Here is a 22141-nt window from a genome sequence, read left to right as displayed (position 1 = left end):
AAAGGGCAGCTGCTGTCCATTTCTGGGGGATGTGAATAACAGAATAATAAGCTTTTTCTTCTTGCCCACTTTTGCAAACAAAAGTTTATTTGTTTATGTGGAATCAATAAAAAAAATTATTTGGCCATCACCATAGTAATAATTTGAGACAAGGAGGAATCATCAATAAAATATTAATTTTAGTGGGTAAAATTTTAAGGACCAAGCAGATATATACAAAATATTTATGAAAAAAAGGAATATAAAGGGTAAATAAATGCTATGTTTATCATGGCCCAATGTGATAGATACTACCTTAACCAAATAATTAGTCAACACTAAACAATGTTAAAACCAAGTGTCCCTACATACCTCCACAGTTTCTTGTGTCTGTGTAATTGAGGCTCCAGATATTTGCTTACTCTTAAAAGTAGAGACTAACTCTAGATCCTAGAGGATGCCCACCATTACTAGAGGCTGATCACAGTTTGTGACCATGTCTGTCAGTGCTGCCTGAGTATGCTGTATTATAAGAAGTAAGCATTGCATGCATGATGGTCTTTCTCTAGTAGCATAACCTGAATTCACTCATGAGAAAACATCACATGATCCTAAACTGAAGGAAAATCTACAGAACTACTACTGACATACACCATTCAAAATCATAGATGTCATGAATAGCCCAGAAATACTCAGGAACTGTCCCAGATTTGAAAAAAAAGACAGAAGAAACAAGACCACTGGAAACAGTAAATAATTGATACTAAAATTTCCCAAAATTGGATTTATTTTGGTTCAAAGACAATTGTTGAAATTACTGGCAATTTGGAATAGATTTGTAGAGTAGATATTCATAATACAATTTCCCTATTTTGATTATTGCACAATACTTATAGAAGGTAATTTCTCATTTTAATAAAATATTACTATTTAGGAATAAAAAGACATGTGCATCTTGCAAATGGTTCAGAGATAAAAACTGTTATGTACCTATTATCTAGAAATGGAGAAGAAGAGATGAAACAAGTTAACAAAATAATAACATTTGAGGAATATTTCCTAGGAATTCTTTGCACTACTGTTATAAATCTTCTATAAATCTGAGATTGTCAAAATTGAACATTTCTGAAAGAAAAATAAATCTTAAAAATATTAACAAGTAACAGCATACTCAATAAAATAAACCATAAATCTTTATAGGTATAATTAAATGAATAAATTTAGTGGTGGATGATTGATTAGGATATTTATAGCCTCAAACTATCTCCCCACAAAAATATTAATCAGAAAGTAAAATCCTGCAAATACCACATTAATGACCAATATTAACATCAGCAGTAATGAGGATATTATAAGTCATATGATGTGATTCAAAGAAAAATTACAGAATTGATTCTGTGATACTCTTGCCAAAAAACATGTAATCGAGTTCCAATCATAAAGAAATGAGAAAATCCATCTTAAGCAATTCTACATGCTTTCTCCCTGGAAAGATTCAAGGTCATGAAAGTTAAGACGAAGAAATATTTAAATCTGAATGCACCTGTAAAATACAACAATTAATTTAATTTCGTGGCTCTGAATGAAATGTTTTCTTATAAAGGACAATATATCAGGCTACTAGAAAAACATGAAAATAATCTTAGGATTTAAGTGGTTGAAGGCATTATGATAGAATGTATTAGTATTGATTTGAGAAACATCATTTGCTTAATTTTTTTTTTTTTGCTTTTTTCTCTTTATACAATCTTGGAAAATAATAATGAAGTTGCAGGTTCTAATATAAAATGCTTTTGTCCACTGAAGCATTTTAAAGTGAATTGCTAACATATGCCATCTTTCATGATATGTTTAGTATTTCCTACAAGTCAGAACATGCTAGATAACAATATAAACTTCATATGAAATGGATATGATTAACAAGTATGCTGTTATGTGTTAATATTTTAAAAATTCATTCACAATGAATTAAGGTTGTATTGTAGTTATCTAGCATGTTCTGACTTGTAGGAAATTCTAAAAATATCATGAATGATGGCATATGTTAGCAATTCAATTTAAAATGTTTCAATGGACAAAAGTACTTTATATTAGAACCTGCAACTTTACTATTATTTCCCAAGATTGTATAAACAAAGAGAAAAGGCAAAAAACATTAATCAAATACTGTTTCTTACTAGGAAGAAATCGTAAGTCAGTGCTTCAAATTAAAATTATAAAAATTTAAAGATTATATGTTTGATGGCAATATAATAATTCTAATACATTAATCCATTAGTGAATACAGTAACTGGCATACAAAACTAATGTTGCCTAATTCTCTGGACCCATATTCAGTGATACATTTTTTATAATACAAATAATCCATCATTAATGTGATATTTAGATCCACCAAATTACTGTTGACCATTTGGTTGTTGAATGAAGCTTAGATGCTAGCATTTAGACAGTTTGAAAACATATCTCAATAAAAACTGGTTTGCACTTGCACTTTAAATTTTCTTACAGATGTAAATAATTTTCATATTTTGAGAATTTTATCATATATATATATAATACACACATACATTTAAATTAAGTTTTTACATCACACATTTCATCAAACACTTCAAACATTATATCAACAGTCTGAAAAACACAATATTAGCTTTCATATTTTTTTCCTTAAAATCTTTGTATATACTTATGATGTTTCCAAAAATAGATCTTGTCTTGGCTTATTAGTAATTCTTAAGACGCTCCCATGGTCAAGATTCGAATTCTGTAGCAAGGGGAGAGAAAAAGAATTATATTTTTTCTCAAAGATTTTATAAGTATGAACCAGTGAAGAAAAGTTGAGAACTTTTCATTGTTTATAAGAATAAAAAAATAGATATGTATGTTCAATATACAAAATTACTATGAAATGCAATATGCCCATATTTTCATACACAGCTCTCATTATTACTGAGTATTAGAGCTTTGGTTTCTTCACCTCTTATGCAAAATTTGACATCCATATGCTAGGGTATTCTAAAAGCACTAGGATGATAACATGGAGATAATAATGGACACCCCTCAACAGTCATATACCATAACTTGAAAAGCAGGCAAGCAGGCAATTTCCATACAGATTCATTGTCATTATGACAGAGATAAAACAGGATACTACTGGAACACTTAGAAGGGACTTCTGTCCCAAATTTGTGTCAGTGTTTGAGGTCCTTCAGTGGAAGTAATATGTGAATTAACACCTGAAGGAAAAGGAGAAATTGTGACAGGAAGGGAAGAGAAGCATGCAGACAATGAGATGAGAAAGAACACTTGTGGAATCATCAGTGGTGCAATGTCACTAGAATCCAGAGCAAAGAGACAGTACAGCTAATGAGAAGAGAAAAAGCTAAATAACCTGACAAGAATCCAGTTGATTTGGGTATTTTAATTTTGGGCTAAGAAATTTCAGACTTTTATTTTGAGGGCAAAATGTAAACTAATGTCAGAATCATGACAGGGTATTTTAAATGCTTAACTAGGTCAGTCTGGGCTTTTGGCCATAAGCCACAAAAATGGGTGAACTCATTTTTCCCACAGAAGACTGTCAGTGTACAGGCTGACAGTTTCATAGTGAGGTAGAAGTGGGGGAAAAAGGTAGTTTCAAACTTAAGATTTTTCATTTGTTGATTTTCAAACTTGAAAAAAAAATAGCTCTTTAATTGTAATTAATTTCTTCTCAGAAGTTATGACCAGCATTTTTGAAGCATTTGGCTCATTATAGGTGTGCACTTGATGAGAAATGTGTGAAAATACTTGCAACTCTTGCATAAGTATTATCATATAGAGTGTCCTTTATATAAAAGCTGTTCTCTTACTTATTTCCCAAATAGGGTCTAAAATAGTTTACTGAACACAGTAAGTATGTTGTAGTGATAACAATAAGGTGATGTCCAATGCCTTTACACTTTTGATGTGAAAAAAAATGATTTTGATCAACAGAATTCCCATTCCTGTCTTTTATTTCAGGGAAATTAATTTAAACAAAATTTTTACTGGTGCATTTAATTATACATAATAGAGGAATTATGAAATATTCACAGATACACATAAAATAATTTGATTACTCTTTCTCTCTAGTATTTTCTCCTCTCCTCTTCTCCCTTCATCTTTGAAAAAAATTTCAGTGATTAAGAAGACATATCTTTGTGTCTTAATAGAAGAGAGCTTTTGAAACTCTCTGATTAAGGGTAGCATGAAATACAAATTAATGTTCCACAAGGAAATCTAGAACTATTAAATTAACTTTTAAATAAACTAGCTTATGAATAAGTAAAAAAATAAATATCACTTTCTCGAAGAAATGCAATGGGAAAAGAATTGCCCCTCAAATCCCTTTGCATTGTGTCTACATTCACACACATTGTCTGTAAATGGTAAATTATCTCATTTTTCTGTTCAGAACTAATAAGAACAACTTATACTTTCATCATACATAACAACTTTCATTATATTTTTGTACATAGTCATCCAATTTTATGATTCTGAAGCACTTCAAGCCTGATTTTTATTTTTTTCAGAAAGATATTCATGTAAGAAACTGAAAAAAATATACATTGTAATTTATGTATTAAAAACTATTCTTTCTGTCACAATTATTTGACTGCAGCATTGTTTTGAAAAGTTTAGATTTGTTCTCCTGTGATTTTTTTAGGTCAAAATGTCAAATAAAAGAATAAGGTTGAGGCCACATTTAACATGGATGTGCACGGCTTTACTGTGAGTTAAAGAAGATCATCAAAACACCATGGAAGCAGGGTGTGGTGGTACATGCCTGTAATCTCAGTGGCTCAAGAGGCTGAGACAGGAGGATCACGAGTTCAATGCCAGCCTCAGCAACCGTGAGGCTCTAAGTAACTCAGTGAGACCCTGTCTCTAAATAAAATACAAAATAGGTCTCGGGATATGGCTTAGAGGTCAATTTCCCTTGAGCTCAATCCCTGGTATAAAAAAGCAAAAATGATCTAAACCAAGGTTCAGTGAAATGGGAATTCTAACAACAATGATATGCAATGAAGGCAAGATGCTACCTTTTATTTGTTCATTTTCAAGCAGATATTTCATTGTTGTAATATTACCCCTGATCAAAAAATGGTCAAATATTATAGAAATATCTTCAAATGGGTTCAAAATACTTGAATATTGTTTTTCTTGCCATCTCTTAAAAATATGGCTTATCACAGTTGGAATAATATTTGACTCAACCAAATGAAGTCTTAATATAAAGGAAATCACATGGTTGTACTGAAGAGCTCCTGTTACACAATGAAACCCTGATCTTAACTCTAACCCTAACCCAATCCAACCCATGGAGTTGGGGACAGCACTCAGTGTGGAATAGTGAAATGAATCTGATCAAATTTTTCTGTGTATGCTTATGAACATATCACAGTGAATTTCACCTTCATGTATATCCATATTTTATAATTTAAAAAAACTAGAAATAAGTATAACATAGATTAGTAGAGCAGAAGAAAGAGAGCACAGGGAGGAAGCAGGGGAGATAAAGCAGAAGTACTGGTCACTGAATTAGAGTACATTATATTTCATTCTAGTTTAATTATATAAAAATTAACCTCAATATTATGTATAAATATTATATATATTTTTTTTTCACCAAATTAAATAATTTTAAAACTTGCCATAAGATTAAGTAGAGGGATTGTGGCTCAGTGATAGAGTACACATGTGAGGCACTGAATTCAATCCTTAGCACCACATAAAATAAATAAACAAAATAAAGATATTGTGTCTATCTACAAATAAATAAATTATTAAGAAAAAATAGTAAGTGGAAATTCTCAGTAAGAGGGCACAACACTGAAAAGAATCAAAATAGAGAGAGTGCATGCAATCATGAGTTTGTAATTTCTCTAAAGAAGTTCACATATTTCTAGGGGGCTTCAAACTTGCAATTAAAGTATTGTAGGTGAAAGATAGAAAACAATCAGAGATGTGTGACTTTTCAGGTAACAATGTGCCTTCTTGAAAAACTCTTTTTGGAGGATGCAATTAGAAATATTGGTATTTTAAAGATAACTATAGCAGATGATATATACCTTAGTTTATTTGACTACCAAAGCCATTTTACTATGTTGAAGTATATTAAATCATCATGGTTTCCATAAAAATATGCAACTAGAAAATTTTAGTAAAGCTAGAAAGATCCATACTTAGTGAACCAGTTCAAGAACTTAAAGAACATTCTTTGAAGATCTTTTCAAGCATTTACTACCTCCACATGTATATTCTACCTCGATAAATCATCTAGATAAATTAAGCATTTGACTCTGAGAGCAAATGCTTAATTCAGAGCAACAACCACTGGTGCAGAACAAGATACCTAGGTTGGTGATCAAGATAAATTATAGCTGCTTCCAAGAAAGATGACACATTAATTTGTTACCAAGGCTTCAGGAGACTCCTGTCCATTCATTCTGTCATTCACAGGCCCCAACACTGATCAACAGAATATTTTTAACCACTTTGCAAGTTATACTTCCCTTCATTCCTGTGATGATCTTTCCCTTTATCACAAGCATGACAATGTAGAGACAGAAAACTATACATAACATTTTGTCTCTAGGTACCATCTAAGGATAATATCAAATATCAATATAAAAGGCGTCAGAATGTGCCGAGAAGGTAGTTTTAGCAACACCGACCATGTAGGGTTTAAGTAATAATCTTTCAAAAATTATTAAACTTGTACATGTTTCCATGTTATGAAATGCTTAGAAACAATTTGGACACAATATACCTATCTGGATTAAAAACTTCAAAAATACTTAACTAGAAGTCTAATAGACAAGATTACATATAGGAGAACACTAAGAAAAGAAAGCTTGATAGTTTGCTTCCAGATGTAAAATGTGAGTGAACGATAAATTTCCTAAACTAATATATCAAAAGTACATTAATTTCCTAACATTACATCTACACATTGTATTGTCTAGTTAGCTTTTGCATGCTACTGATCTCATGAATCTGTCTTGAAGTTATGCAGTAGAGAGAAATTAAGGAAATTAAAGTGCTCTCTTTAAGTCTAGGTTTTGTCATACTTGTGGAATTTTGATTCTTCTATATAGATGTGCTATATTCTTCCAGTTGCATTTCTTAGAATTTTTAGTTCAGATTCCAGATGGCTAATTCTGAGTTCCATTTGACTTCTTATTGAAGCAAAATTAGTCTGTCTTAACTGCTGTGAAATTTCCACAGCTGCTGCTTGTGTCTAAAGAAAATAAAAAGAATGCATTTTAAAAACAATTAGAACTAAATAATTATTATGTTTTTATTTCATTTAGTTCTGAGTCAAAAATTCACCCCACAATTTTAAATGTGAAGAAAGATGATAGACTTTAAACTTCTGTCATCACTATCAACTACATTAAACCTGAACTAATAATAATTAAGTTCTTTCTTTTCTCCTTCCCTTCCTCCTACCCTGCCCATAAACTACATTAAACTTGAACTAATAATAATTAAGTTCTTCCTCTCCTTCTTCCCCTTCTCCTCCCTTGCTCACCTCCTCCCCTCTCCTCCTCCTCATTTCTATTGCAGATGGAACCCAGGACCTTGCACAGGCTAGACAAGCTATCTACCATTGAACTGTGCTCTTAGTCATGAATCATTCTCATGTTAGTACTCAGATCATCTGATAAAGAATAATAGAATCAATTCAAAGTATAAAACTTGAAAAATTTAAACTAACAATTCAAAAGTATGTTATATTTCTTCATCACACTTTTTCTTTTCTCCTCATAGTCTTATTTATGCTCACTATTATACAATGTCAAAGTTATCTGATAAAAATCATTATTCATATTGAATTAGCTATATGAATGATGTAAACTGAGGTATTTGAAGGGGGCATCAAATGTCTTCTTCCTCTTAGAAATCTACACAACTTTCCTCAAGAGATATAGAATACACATATAATGTATGTATCCAAAATACATTTTACAGTGAAATAAATTAAAGCAGATTACAGATAAATAACATAGTCTGTAAAACCAGAAGTACTTGTTTTTGCTTCTCCTCTAAATTCCATGTTGCTTGTTGTTCAGTGCCAGATTTCCACTGTACTCCTTGGCATTGTTCTACTCTAGTGCTCTGGGTGTGCCTTGAAAAGTTTGCTACATTTTCTTCCAACTTTTTTTGATTCCTTTCTATTTTTTCAAATGTATCATGTATACTTTTCAAAAAAAACAAGTTCTGCATAAAATATTGATAGTTTGATTTCAATTGTAAATGTTTTGAAGATGCATTGTCCATCTTTGTAGTAAGATCATCCATCTGCGTGAATAAAATAAGTATGAAATAACACAGTATGAAAATAAGATACTGAAAATATTTAATAAAAACTTAAAGAACAAACTTTACATAAATTCAATTGGAAAAAAAAACATAATCTACCAGCATTATGATGAGTAGATTGTTTCTATAATGCAAGGTATTAGCTTTTCAGTTGGTCAAGGATTACAGATCTATAAATCTATTCTGGCTACATAATGAACGTTGGGGAAATCTATATAGAAGATTTTTCCCATACTGACACAAGTATGAGCATTATACAGATGAATTCACTATCAGGTTAAATGAATTTAATTTTACATTTAATCACTAAAGTATAGTTAGAATAAAAGTCTTAACAGATCAATCTATTAACAAAAAGTATTGGTATGATATCAAATAGTAATTTTTTAAAAAACAACTATTAGACAATAATATTTTCCATTCATTCTAAAATAGGTGTGAATATCAGATATTACTCTCACCTTGAGTGAATTTATATTTCAACAAGATAATCACCAGCTAAACACTGTTGGTGACAAAAAAGACAGAGAAAATGCATAAAAAATAAAAACTTATTTTTTTGTGAGCTCGGAATAAAAGAAATCAAATTAATAAAAACAGACAAGACAAAAAGCACAGCATGAGTAAGACAGAGAGATAATAAAATCTTCACAATTCATGAAGACCACCAGCAGGCAGGGTAATAAAAACATGTCCAAAAATTAACTTGTAAATATATGTTTCCAGGCATGTAGTACTGGTGTAGTCAAGAGGTGGAAGCATTTTAAGGTTCATCAACTGATGATTGGCTAAGTGACATATTCATAAAACAGAGTTCACTAGACAACAGAAAAAAAATAAAAGTGATGCTTGCTACAACACAGAGGATTCTAATAGTATTCTAAGTCAAAGAAACTGGTAAAAAAAGAAAAGACCTAGAGTTGTATAAAATCTACTTGTATGAAATATCTATTACAGAGTAATTATAGAGTTGAAACTATAAGCCAACTTCCTCAACAAGATTCCCCAAACCAAGAATATCAAGAATCAATAAATGAGGGCTGGTAATTCAGTGGTAGAGTGCTTGCCTTTCATGTGTGAGGCACTGTATTTGATCCTCAGCACCACATAAAAATAAATAAAGATATTGTGATCTATATACAACTAAAAAAAGTTTTAAAAGGATCAATAAATCAGTTGGTATTGAACTAAAAAACTTTTTCACAGCAAAGGAAATAATCTAGAATATGAACAGAGAGCCCACGGAAGGTGAGAAAATCATTGCCATGTGCACCTCAGATAGAGCATTAATCTGCAGGATATACAAATAACTCAAATTATTTAACACCAAAACAACAAAACCCAAATAACTCAAATCAATAAATGGGCAAAGGAACTGAAAAGGCACTTCACAGAAGAACATATGAAAATGGCCAACAAATAAATGAAAAAAAAATCATCTCTAGCAATTTAGAGAAATAAGCCAATCTTCCACATCCAAAGGCTGATATTTAATCCCACTCCAGTCAGAATGGCAATTGGCAAGAATACAAGTAATGATAAATATTGATAGGACTGCAAATTGGTGCAATCATTTTGTAAAGCAGTATGGAGAGTCCTCAGAAGTCTTGGAATGTAACCACCATTTGACACATTTATCCCACTCCTTGATTTATAAACAAAATCCTTAAAATCATACTACAGTGACACAGCCACAACAATGTCTATAGTAGCTCAAATCACAATAGCTAAGCTATGAAACCAACCTAGGTGCCCTTCAATAGATGAATAAATTAGAAAAATATTACTCAGCTGTGAAAAAGAATGAAATTATGGTATTTGCCAGTAAATGGAGGGAATTGGAGATTATCATGCTAAGTGAAATAAGCCAATATCCCAAATCCAAAAGCTGAAAGTCTCTCATAATAGATGCTAACACATAGTAAGAAATGGGGGAGAAAAGAATAGAAGTTCATTGGATTAGATAAAAGGGATGGGAATGAGAATGAGAATGGAAAAGACAGTAGAAAAAATTGACACAACATTTCTATGTTCACACATGAATACATGACCAGTATAACTTAACACATAACACATAAAAATGTGAAGTTATACTCCATGTATGTATATGTCAAAATACAGTCTACTGTCATGTACAACTATATATATATATATATTACTGTTGTCTACATTTATAAATTATTAAAAAAATATATTGGTGGGGCTATGGCTTAAGTGGTAGTGTGCTTGCCTGGCATGCACAGGGCACTGGGTTTGATACTCAGCACCACATAAAAATTAAGTAAAAATGTTGTGTCCACCGAAAACTAAAAAATAAATATTAAAAAATTATCTCTCTTAAAAACACACACACACACACACACACACACACACACACACATAGTGGTTTTCTAGGACTTTGAAAGATGGAGGGATTAGAAAGCTGACAGCTAAGAGATTGCAGGTTTTTTTCAAGACCACGAAATGATCTAAAATTGACTGTAAATGGTTATATAACTCTGTTACTATTCTAAGAGACACTGAATTTTACATGTTAAATGAGTGAATTGGATGGCATGTGCATCATATATATCATAAAAATGCCTTTTAAGAGGTCTACTGAAAAAATTAGATGACATTTTTTATTGTCTAGATTGGATATCAGTCCACACGTTATACAAATATTTACATGCTTTCATAATGTATCTAAAGTGAAAAAAATAAATAGCCAAAGTTTTCCAATAATTAAACAATAAATTAAAACACACATGTATTTTGAGAAAAGCATAAAAACCTTTTTTTTACAGACTTTTTTGAGATTCATTTAGTAATTACCTGCTGATTCTGTATAGATGCACAAAAATGAAGGTAAAAAAACCAAAATTGCCTGAAACATTCTATTAAATACTAACCTCTGATTTAATTTTCCTTGTCTCACCATGGAAGTAGAGATAACATTAAAAGCTGCTGGGTTATAGAAAAAAACTTTCCTCAGGGTAGATATTTTAATAAAAGATGTATGATGTTGTAAGAGAAAAATTCCATAATAAAATTTAAGTGTAAGAAATAAGTGCAGAATAAAGATCCCAAAATATAATAAAATCAATTATAATAAAAATATAAAGAAGTCTCTTCATTGAAATTAGCATCCCAGAACAATTTTTATTACTTAAGCTGGTGTAGATTTACAATTGTCATGTTCACTTTTATACATAGTTAACTTGTCATTTGTCCTAGTGTCTTCATTAAATCCTGTCTTTATCTTTTAAATTCATGTGAAAATGTGATAAATCTTCTAGTGAAGCCTCTTATACAGATTGTAATATCAGGGTACCAGCCAGTTGTTTTTCAAGATGTCTTATAATTACTTGATATTTCTGTTAATAATTTTGTTATTCAGCTCACTTTAAAAATATACTAATAATATTTTATTATGATATTTTTACTCTGAAAAAAAATTACTACTTACATCACTTTATCCTCTTTTTTGCATGCATGTACACTCCTTTTTATTTCTGAATTCCTTAAGGAAACAGAAGGTTCTGTATTTTTGCCTAATCACTATCACATTCCTTAGATGATGGGGTCAGCTCTGTATCTCTACATACTGCTCTTGATAGAGTTGCAATGTTTAACAACCAACTAAATTCTCAATCAGAAATGATTACACAAGTCTAATTGGTGGTGGTGAATTGTAAAGATGTTATTATCCTTCTCATATTAGATGATCAAATTAATACCCCAAATCCTCGCATCTTTAAAGCTTTGCTAAAATAATTCCAATATACTTTCATGAACTTTTGCTAAAGTAATTCCAGTATACTTTCATGAACTTTTGCTAAAGTAATTCCAGTATACTTTCTTGAAGAATAAAGAAGACCCTAGGTAACCTGGCCTCCACCTCACTGCCTGTCCACATCTCCTGGAAATCTCACTGGTCCTCACACCAATCCTGCTGTATATAAATCCTACCACCCTCTTTAGAATGGACATGGAGGTTCAGTGCCAAATTAATAAACTTTAGTTTACAATTTTCTTTGTACTGAAAGACACTATATAACTTTCAGAATAACAATTGGGCCATAAAATGAAGAAAAATATTAGCAAGTTATCATGGATACATACAACAAATTACAGATTAAATCAACTGTGGTTTTACTGCAATTCTTCACATTAGTCCCAATTTATGATAATGACAAATTGATGCTTTTAAAGAGGTGGACAAGTCATGAATGAAAATATAAAATATCAGGTCAGTTATTTTCAGATTTAAGATAAATTGAAATGACTAAAAATAAATTTATCAACTAGAAATATATAAAAATATAGTAAAGAAAATATATTACAAAATACAGCCTCTACATTTCAGTTCAACTGGGAAATCTGAAATGTGCTGTCAAAGTAACTAACTTAATTGAAGCTAGGTATGAGTATTTCAATTTATCTGTTTCATTGTGATCTTAAAGAATGGCAACAAGAAGATATTAAAATTGTTATTCAGTGATGGGATGTATCTCATTGGTAGAGTATGTGTTTAGCATGTGCGAAGGTTTGGGTTGAATTAACAGCACCAAAATTAGATATTGTTTCAGCATTATTTAGACCATATTACTAATATCAGCATATACTTCTACTAAAAATCTGTAACTCAACCTCTTAAATCTTTATAAAAAACAAAATTTCTTAAATTGAGGGATCTGTCAGATCCAAGTTTTTAAAATGTCCTCCTTTTAAAATATTAAAATTCATTTTATCTGTCATTTATGTTTAGTTGGCACATGACTACCTACAGTTATTTTAAAATATGTACACAGAGTGTAAGAATTAGAGAGGGAAATTAGAAGACTTAGCACTTCAAACAGAGATTGGTGGTGCTGGGAATGAGGCCTAAGTTATATTTGCTGGAAACCAGGTTGTACTTCTGGGTTGATACAGAAAACACATTTATAATATCTAAATTTTTATTTTCATCAAGATTCAACATTTATCCATAAGCAGATATCACTTTGAGTATTTCTTCAAAAACTCTTTATACATTTATCATTCTTGATACTTACTTCTTCTGCTTTCTCCTTTCCATATTGATCCAATTGTTCTTTTAAATGATTATTTTCATTGATTAATTCCAAGTATTTGTTTTCCAGCACTAGATGATGTTTGTCATTCCAAGCTTGAAGTTTTTTTATAACATTATAAAATTGAGTTTGGATATTAATAACCCCATCTTTTTTAATGTCACCTTTGTTCTGATAGTCATGCAATTGGTCTTCATGCAATGTAGTGTCACTTTGTAGTTTAGAAATCTTCTCTCTGGAAGCTTCCTGCTTTCTGAGGTGTTCATCCCTTTTTCTTTGTTCATATTGAGACCTGTGTTCCATCCCCATAAGTTGGAACTGTCTTTGTTTTAGGTGTCTGTTTACCTGTTCAGTAGCCAAAGTCATTACTCTGAGAGTACCTCTTGTCTCACACAGCTCGTTTTCTAGGTCACTTATTTTTATTTCAGACTTTAGATCCTGTTGGGAAGGAATCTCACTACTAACTTTTAGGTTAGATACATCAATATTCTTTTTTTCCTGTGAACCAAAGTCTTTATCTCTTGCTCTCTGGAAAGCAAGTTCTAGATGTCTTTTTGGTGTTGGACTTTCACCATGATAGTGTGGAGCAGCACCGGGTCTGGCAGGGTGTGATTTGGATTCTGTTTCTGGTCTCTCTGTGCTTTGTTTTTCACTCTCTAGTGTGAAATTTTGCACCACATTCTCAGCTTTCCAAATATCCAACTGTTCTTTGTATTGGAATATTTCTGGAAGTGTTTCCTCATTCAATTTGTGTGCCCATGGAAGTCTGTCATTCTTTTCTATTAAAATTTCAGTATTCACAAAGCACTTATTTTCCTGATTCTGATATTTTATTGTGTCCATTTCCAGTTTCCTCATAGAGATTTCATCCTTTCCCTTGTAATATTTATGCGATAGCTTGTTCACTGTCCCATCACTAGTAGAAACCTAAATAAGACCAAGGATACATTTAGCTACCACTCAATAAAGTGACATTTCATAATTCTCACTGAAATTAAAGAATAACCTGTACATTTATATGGTGAAAGGGTTTCAATAAATAGATACCCCACTGAAGAAAAATTAGATGTAAACTTCTGAGCTTATAGAAATACAAATTCCAAAGAGTTCAAAAGTTAATTAAAAAAAAATAGATCTAAGAGAGTAAAAGAAAAATGGAATTTAAAGAATGTCAAAATTGCCAGGTGTAGAGGCACATGCCTATAATCCCAATGTCTCAGGAGACTGAGGCAGGAGGATTGCAAGTTCAAAGCCAGCCTTCAGCAATTCAGTGAGACACTGACTCATTCATTCATAAATAAATAAATAAATAAATAAATAAATAAATAAATGGCTGAGGATGCATCTCAGTGGTTGAGCACTCTGGTTCAATTCATGATTATTAAAAAAAGTAATTAAGGATTGAAAAAATCTGCATTACAGCAGAATGAAAGACTAGAATAAGTGATTAATTAGTTTTCCAATGTAAAGAGATCATTTTTCAGAACAGAACCAGAGAAAAACCCACATATATACAGTTATCTAATACTAGATAAACACACTATAAAACATACATTGGAGAAAGGATAGGTTCTTCGACAAATGGTGCTGGGAAAACTGAAAATTTATATGTAGTAGGAGGAATATAACACCTATTTCTCACCCCACACACAACTCAACACAAAGTGGATCAAGGACCTAGACATTAGACAAGAGATCCTAGGCCTATTACAGGAAAAGACAGGCACAAGGCTCCATCATGTCAGTGTAGGAACTAAATTCCTCAAAAAGACTCTTAAAGCACAAGAAGTAAAATCAAGAATCAATAAATGTGGGGCTGGGGATGTGGCTCAAGCGGTAGCGCGCTCGCCTGCCATGCGTGCGACCCGGGTTCGATCCTCAGCACCACATACCAACAAAGATGTTGTGTCCGCCGAGAACTAAAAAATAAATATTAAAAAAAAAAAAATTCTCTCTCTCTCTCCTCTCTCACTCTCTCTTAAAAAAAAAAAAAAAAAAAAAAAAAAAAAGAATCAATAAATGTGATGGTATCTTTACAGCAAAGAAAACCATAAAGAATGTGAACAGAAAGCCTACAGAATGGGAAAAGAATCTTTGTCACTGACACCTCGGATAGAGCATTAATCTCCAGAATATATAAACAATTCAAAAAATTAACACACACACAAAAAGAAACCCCACAAAAAACAAATAACACAATCAATAAATGGACAAAAGAACTGAGCAGGTGCTTCAAAGAAGAAGATGTGCAAATATTTAACAAACATATGAAAAAAAATGTTCAACATCTCTAGCAATCAGAGAAATGAAAATTAAAACTACACTGAGATTCCATCTCACTCCAGTCAGAAATGATAAATATAAAGAATGCAAGTCACAATAAATGATAATGAGAATGTGGGGGAAAGATTCACTCATACATTGCACCAAGCAATCACTCAGGGAAGCAGTATAGATATTCCTCAGAAAACCTGGAATGGAATAACATTTTGACCCAATTATTCTGCTCCTCACTGTGTTCTCAAACAATACTATAGTAACACAGTCACATAAATACTTATAGAAGTTATTTATAAAAGCTAAGCTGTGGAACCAACCTAGGTTCCTCTTTCAACAGATGAATGGATAAAGAAAATGTGTCATATATACACAATGGAATCAGCTATGAAGAATGAAATTATGGCATTTGCTGGTAAATGGATGGAACTGGAGAATAGCATGCCCAAGTGAAAATAAGCCAGTCCCTCAAATCCAAAGTCTGAATATTCTCCTTAATATGTGGATGCTAACACATATAAATGTGGGGGAGAAAAGAATAGAAGTTTGTTGGATTAGACAAAAAAGCTGAGAGGGGATGAGAAAGATAGTAGAATGAATCTGACATCACATTTCTATGTTCACATATGAATACATGACCAGCAAAACTTCACATCATTTTTGACCTCAGGAATGGAATCCTAAATAGAAGAAGTTATATGTTATGTATGTATAATATGTCAAAACACCTCTACTGTAATATATACCTATAAAAATAATAATTCACTATTTCTCATGTTGATCCACTTTTAGAATTATATTATCTACACTTTAAACAGTTAAAAATTCCAAATATTTTATTATATAACTATCTGTTGTAATGGCTTCAGTGGCAAATAAAAGAACATTTAACTTTAAGAAGAATAAGTTTGCAATCTGACACCTCATGTATTCAACCAGCTAGTAGTAAAAGCCTTAGCTCTACATCTACTGAGACATACAAAAATTCCCCAAGGTCTTTTCCTGAAAGTATTCCTAACATATTCTGTTTTCTAACATTTTGCATCCAGGAATGAGAATTGCATCTATTGATAAATGACAGATGTAGGAACAGCACTAAACACATGTATGTATATCAATGAACAATGCATCACTATTCTGAAAAGGAGCACAAAGCTAAAAACATAGGCAAGTTGCAGGATTTTCTCCAAGTCTTTTGCCTCTGCTTCTAGTGCTCATCCACAAAGCCAGTTATTTCTGTCCTGTGAATGGATAAACACCAAAGAAGAATTGTGTTTCAAAATACAAATGCAAAAAAGGCAAAATGTATAAGGCTCTACTCAGAAAACCCTGAGATTGCTACTCAGTAGCATTTGTTTCATCTCAGTGAAATATGAAACATGAGTAAATATAAAATAGGGAAAATAAATGGACCTTATTTATTGGGAACAAATACCAGTAATTTATTTCTAAGAACATATTATGGTATGCCATTGTTTCCAAAGGTGTTTTGTACTGAAATAGAAGATTACTTGGAGCAAAGTGTTTGTTTCTCTCCTCAAATGTGAGAAAATAATATACAAAACTAGAGTATTCACTGGCCCCACTTTTCCTCCTTACTTAACAGTGGGAGTAATAATATACATCAACACAACAAGGGAGTGAAGTCATTTCCCCAAAATAGAAGATCTACTATTAGAAGCAAGGGTTTTGAAATCATAAAAAATCATCTATTCCTGTGGAAAATATTAAAAGTCTTTTCTCTTTATAAGGTTACTCTGAAAGTCATCATGGGACTCCTGCAGAGAAATAGAGTTGAATTAAGAACATTATTTAATTCAATGGGACAAAAAAATGGCACCTTCACCTCCAATATATGTACATTTTGGTTATAAATATATGGATTTAAAACCTTCTATATGTTACTTTAAAAATGTGTCTCACAATTACATCTGTGAGACACATTTTTAAAGTAACATATAGAAGGTTTTATATACTGCAAATAAAAGAACATTTAATTTTAAGAAGGATGTTTAACTATGTTACACACACACACACACACACACACACACACACAAACACAAACACACACACTCACTCATTTGAAAACAGGAAAATAATTCAGAAAACATTTCCTTTTGCATATGTCTATTTCTTTTTGCTTGCAAAGATGTTTTACTGAAATTTCATATTGTAAATTCTAGCATTTGGGTCTCACAGAAATTGTAGGTTTCATTTTGTCTTGCTAAAATCTACAAATGTGTTTCAGCAAGATTTTGTCTGCATATCAGCAGGTGATAGAAAGTCTAAAAGGTTAATTTAAGAGTGGTACCTTCAAGATTAAAAAAGAAATCTAAAAGGTAGATTTATTCTTTATGAGTAAATGTCTTATATTTCAACTGCACAAATGACAGATAAATTTGGCTGAGTAAAAACATTTCTAAAATACAGGCAGAGATGTAATTGTGAGACACATTTTTAAAGGAGATATGCATTTGGAATGGTCATTGTAAAATTATCTATTACTAGTAAGCATTTGCAAACAAACACATTTCCCTCAAGATCTTAATGAGTAAATAAATTATAGTAATTTTACAATATAATTCCTTGACATTTCTAGTAAATAAACTAGAATTATACATGTCAGCCTAATAGAAGACAACACTATAAACTACAGAGTGTGGTGTGTCGTTTCCAAGATATTAAACCTACCAAAATGATATGTAACTTTAGTGATTTGTAAAAAAAGTAATGGTATCATCTTTATAAAATCTGTGAGATTTTAATGTACTACATTCAAAATACTGGCTATATTGGGGAAATCAAATAAGAATCAGGTTACAAGTAGAAGATATCAATATATCTGATATGTTTATGACTTTCAAAATATCCTATAGCAAATGTCACAAAACACTAAGCTGAGTTTAATGTGGGTGCTGGGATACCAGTTTTTTAAAGTATTTTAAAATTAAAAAAAAATTATAAAAAATGTTTTAACTAGTTCATAGTTATTTAGTCTGTATCTTAACATAAAAAGCCCTAAATTGGTATTCATTTCAGTGATCAAACTCAACTTCTTCATTCAGGAAACAACTGCTAAACATCTTCGGGATGCTAAGATTTGCAGTAACTAGTTTTGCCATAGATGTCATCATTTAACTTTAAAGTCAGATAACATTGTGTTTTAAATCAAAATAGTAGTTCACACAGCACATACCAATGCTTTTGGATACAACACATTTCATATAAATGGAGGTCCTGAAAGTCTTTATTTCCTGTGGTAGATGTCTGAAGTGTATGGAAGTACACACACACACACATGATGACTACATGTTGGTGAAATTGCCAAACAGCACATTCCTCAGACCACATTGCCATGGTTAAGTAAAACATGGCCACATACAGTAAATTAAAGGGATTTTATAATACTGCTGATGAAATAAAGTAAAAATTTGAAACTTTACTGAAGGTTCATTTACCTGATTAAAATGATTTCTTGTACTCTCCAATTCTGTATCTATTTTACAAGCAGAGATTTCAGGTTGGTTTCTCACTTTATCCTCTTTGTTATATTCTTTTTCTTTTTCTTTTAATGGGTAATTACTTTTTTCATGCAACATATCATCATTTTTTCTCTTCGCCTCTTCTTCTTTTAAGGTACATCTGAAGTTAAATATGATTACCTTTAAATTGATTTTTGCCAGAAAACAAAAATGTCTTTTATATTCTGGTTCTTTGTATGCTGATTTAGTATCCTAATAAAAATTCTATGTTCTCTGTAGCTTTTCTAGGTTCATATTTTTAATTTCTCCTTTAATATTATCTAAAACATTCATAATTGAAAAGCAATAATAAAATATTTTTTGTTATTTGGTAAGTTTCTATTACTAGTAAATCCTTTAGATACTACAGAAAAGGAATTTTGAAATGACTTCGTAAAGTGACAAGTTAAAAGTGATTTATTGGCACTATCATAGATCCTTCCAAGTTAAAATGATAATTTCAAGTCAAATAAGTTTTAAAGTCTTGTCGTTTGTTTATATACAAACTTATGAATTCAGTAGTAATAAGATTTTGTCTTCATAAAATGTGTCAGCTATATCTACAATTGGCTTACAGTGTAACAACATATTCAAAAATTCTTCTTTCAACATGTATCTTTTGTTATATATACTATACTATAACCCAAAACTGCCATAAGAAATCTAATACCTGTTATTACACTTTTTATGTTTCCTTTATGGTAACACTTTCAACTTGTTGATCATTATGTATTTTACAAACAACTTAAAACCCCCTTTTGAACAAAAAAAGAAGCTAATATTTAATCCAATAATGAAGAGTAATGCCCTTCACGGATGGATGGAGATATATATATATATATATAAAATATGCATATGTATATATATGTATATATATATAATATGCATATGTATATATATATGTATATCTATATATAACACACACACAATGGAATATTAGCCATGAAAACTAACTTTATTTTAACATATAGTCTACTGTCATGTATAACTAAAAAATATATATGGTTTTTCAATATAGAAATCTGAACAAATTTGATTTATGAATAAAAATGAATTTAAATAAATAACTTATGATCAGTTTTCATTTTATATTTTAATGAATGTTAATGCTAAAAATGTAGCCGAGGGTCTAGCTCAGCACGAGCACATTACATTAGTCACACAAAACCCTGGGTTTGATCCCAAGCATCAGAAGAAAAACTATAAATCTATAAAAACATGTTTCAGGGCAGTGAAAAATGCCTCATTGGTGGAATACAAACTTTCTTGAGAACAATTTAGAAATCCTGATCAAATATCTTTTTAAAGTTCCCCCACTAAAACTAAATAACTCTACATTGAATTTTTTTCAAAAGTAAACAAAAATATAGAAAATTATTTTTCTTTCATTTTCTTTTGTTCTCACCCCCATCTTTGCTACTCAGGATTGAAACCATTGGAACTAAACCACTTAGCTACATCCCAAGGCCTTTTTCTTTTTTTTTTTTTTATTTGGAGACAGGGTCTCACTAATTTGCTAAAACCTTGCTAAGTTGGTGAGGGTTGATTTGAACTTTTGATCCTCCCGTCTCTGGCTCCCAAGCTGCTGAAATTATAGACACATACCATGGCATCTGAGTAGAAAATAATTTTTTTCTAAATAATATTTCTTCAACTGTTAATTGTAATGAAAAAAGTTAAAATATAAACAAATAGCAATCCCAAACTCTGTTTGTTAAATAAATAGATTTAACAAAAATAAGCAGTTGGGTTTCCATAGAGACATTAAAATTGTGGTGGGAATAAATATGCATTTAGTCTTTAGAAGTAATCACATTTAATAATGAATGTTATATCATTTGTAAGAATTTTATATTTTATTCAAGTTTTATCTACTGCAAAATGCTAACAGATAAGTCAACAGTTAAAAAAAAATCTTCTTCTTATTTCTACTAGAATAAAAGAAAACATGCCACCCTTTCTTTAATGTAGGATGTAATACCTCAAATTGTGAAGTTGTTGTTTCAATTCTGTATTTTCTTGCTTAAACTCTGATACCCTCTTTTTTAGCGCATGAATCTCATTGTCCAGTTGTGCATTTTTTTTTACATGTAGCGAACACTGTGTGCAGTGACTTTTTTTAAGTTTTATTATTCTTTGAAGTGATAGAACTGCTTTCTGGGTTTTTGATGGGCTAACAGAATCTGTCAGAAATAAAAGAAGACAGAAATAAAATATATGAGAAAATATATGAGTAATTTACATATATTAGTGCTATATATTTCACATGCATTATTCATACACAAAACCAATGAGTGTCTAAACATGTGATACATTATGCTTCACTCTGCAGATAAAGCAGATGAGATAAGACCCCTTTTGTTCTTTATCTTAAAGTTTAAGGGAGAAGAGAGACACATAAAAGATTATTATAATTTTAGACAGATGATATAAGAGTTTGTGATCTAATAAAGGAATCTGATCTACAGAAAAGATTCCTTGAGGAAAATGGGAATACACTGAGAAATGAATAGAAAGCAGGTAGAATATGAAGAACAGTATTCTTTCCAACATAAAAAATGTTCTGAGAATGTTATGCAACCTGGGTCTATCCAAAATGAAGTAATAGATACAGATTCAGTTTCTACCTGAAAAAGCCAAAATCAAAACACACAAACTTCACTCATACCTTCAGTCACGTCCATAATTGAAACTCCCATTTTCTTACCACATTTTGAATTGGCTGGTCTTTTTATTCTGGTACGTGAATGAAATTTCTCTGCCTGCACAGCTTCTTTTTCCTTCATTTATTTCCTGTACTCACTCTCTCTGCCTTTCTCAATGTTTATTCCCACTTCTCCTCTCTACTTCACAATTTCCAACTCCCCTGTGATCTATATATGTCTTGTATAGAAACTAAAAGGGACAATCCCACTGTAACCTGCTGCTGGACTTTTGGTCTTAAGAGAGACAACTCATTATTTT

The 22141-nt window shown here is 31.1% G+C and overlaps 1 protein-coding gene across 1 annotated transcript in view; it reads right to left on the bottom strand.

Annotated features, from left to right (window-relative positions):
- Positions 1 to 733: 733 nt before the first annotated feature.
- LOC144375100 (ankyrin repeat domain-containing protein 26-like) overlaps positions 734 to 22141 on the bottom strand; it is a 67731-nt gene continuing 46323 nt past the window's right edge. The window contains exons 9-14 of the mRNA XM_078038657.1: positions 21159 to 21360; positions 19115 to 19298; positions 13362 to 14306; positions 8032 to 8304; positions 7071 to 7240; positions 734 to 2740 (exon numbers count right to left, since the gene is read on the bottom strand). Of these exons, the coding sequence (XP_077894783.1) occupies positions 7103 to 7240; positions 8032 to 8304; positions 13362 to 14306; positions 19115 to 19298; positions 21159 to 21360 (1742 nt within the window). The 3' untranslated portion in view covers positions 734 to 2740; positions 7071 to 7102. The remainder of the gene's footprint in view (positions 2741 to 7070; positions 7241 to 8031; positions 8305 to 13361; positions 14307 to 19114; positions 19299 to 21158; positions 21361 to 22141) is intronic.

Source organism: Ictidomys tridecemlineatus, chromosome 2 (assembly GCF_052094955.1).
Source record: "Ictidomys tridecemlineatus isolate mIctTri1 chromosome 2, mIctTri1.hap1, whole genome shotgun sequence".
Classification (NCBI taxonomy): domain Eukaryota; kingdom Metazoa; phylum Chordata; class Mammalia; order Rodentia; family Sciuridae; genus Ictidomys; species Ictidomys tridecemlineatus.
The sequence above is the reverse complement of the archived record's forward strand: the minus strand, read 5'-3'. Positions and strand labels throughout refer to the sequence as shown.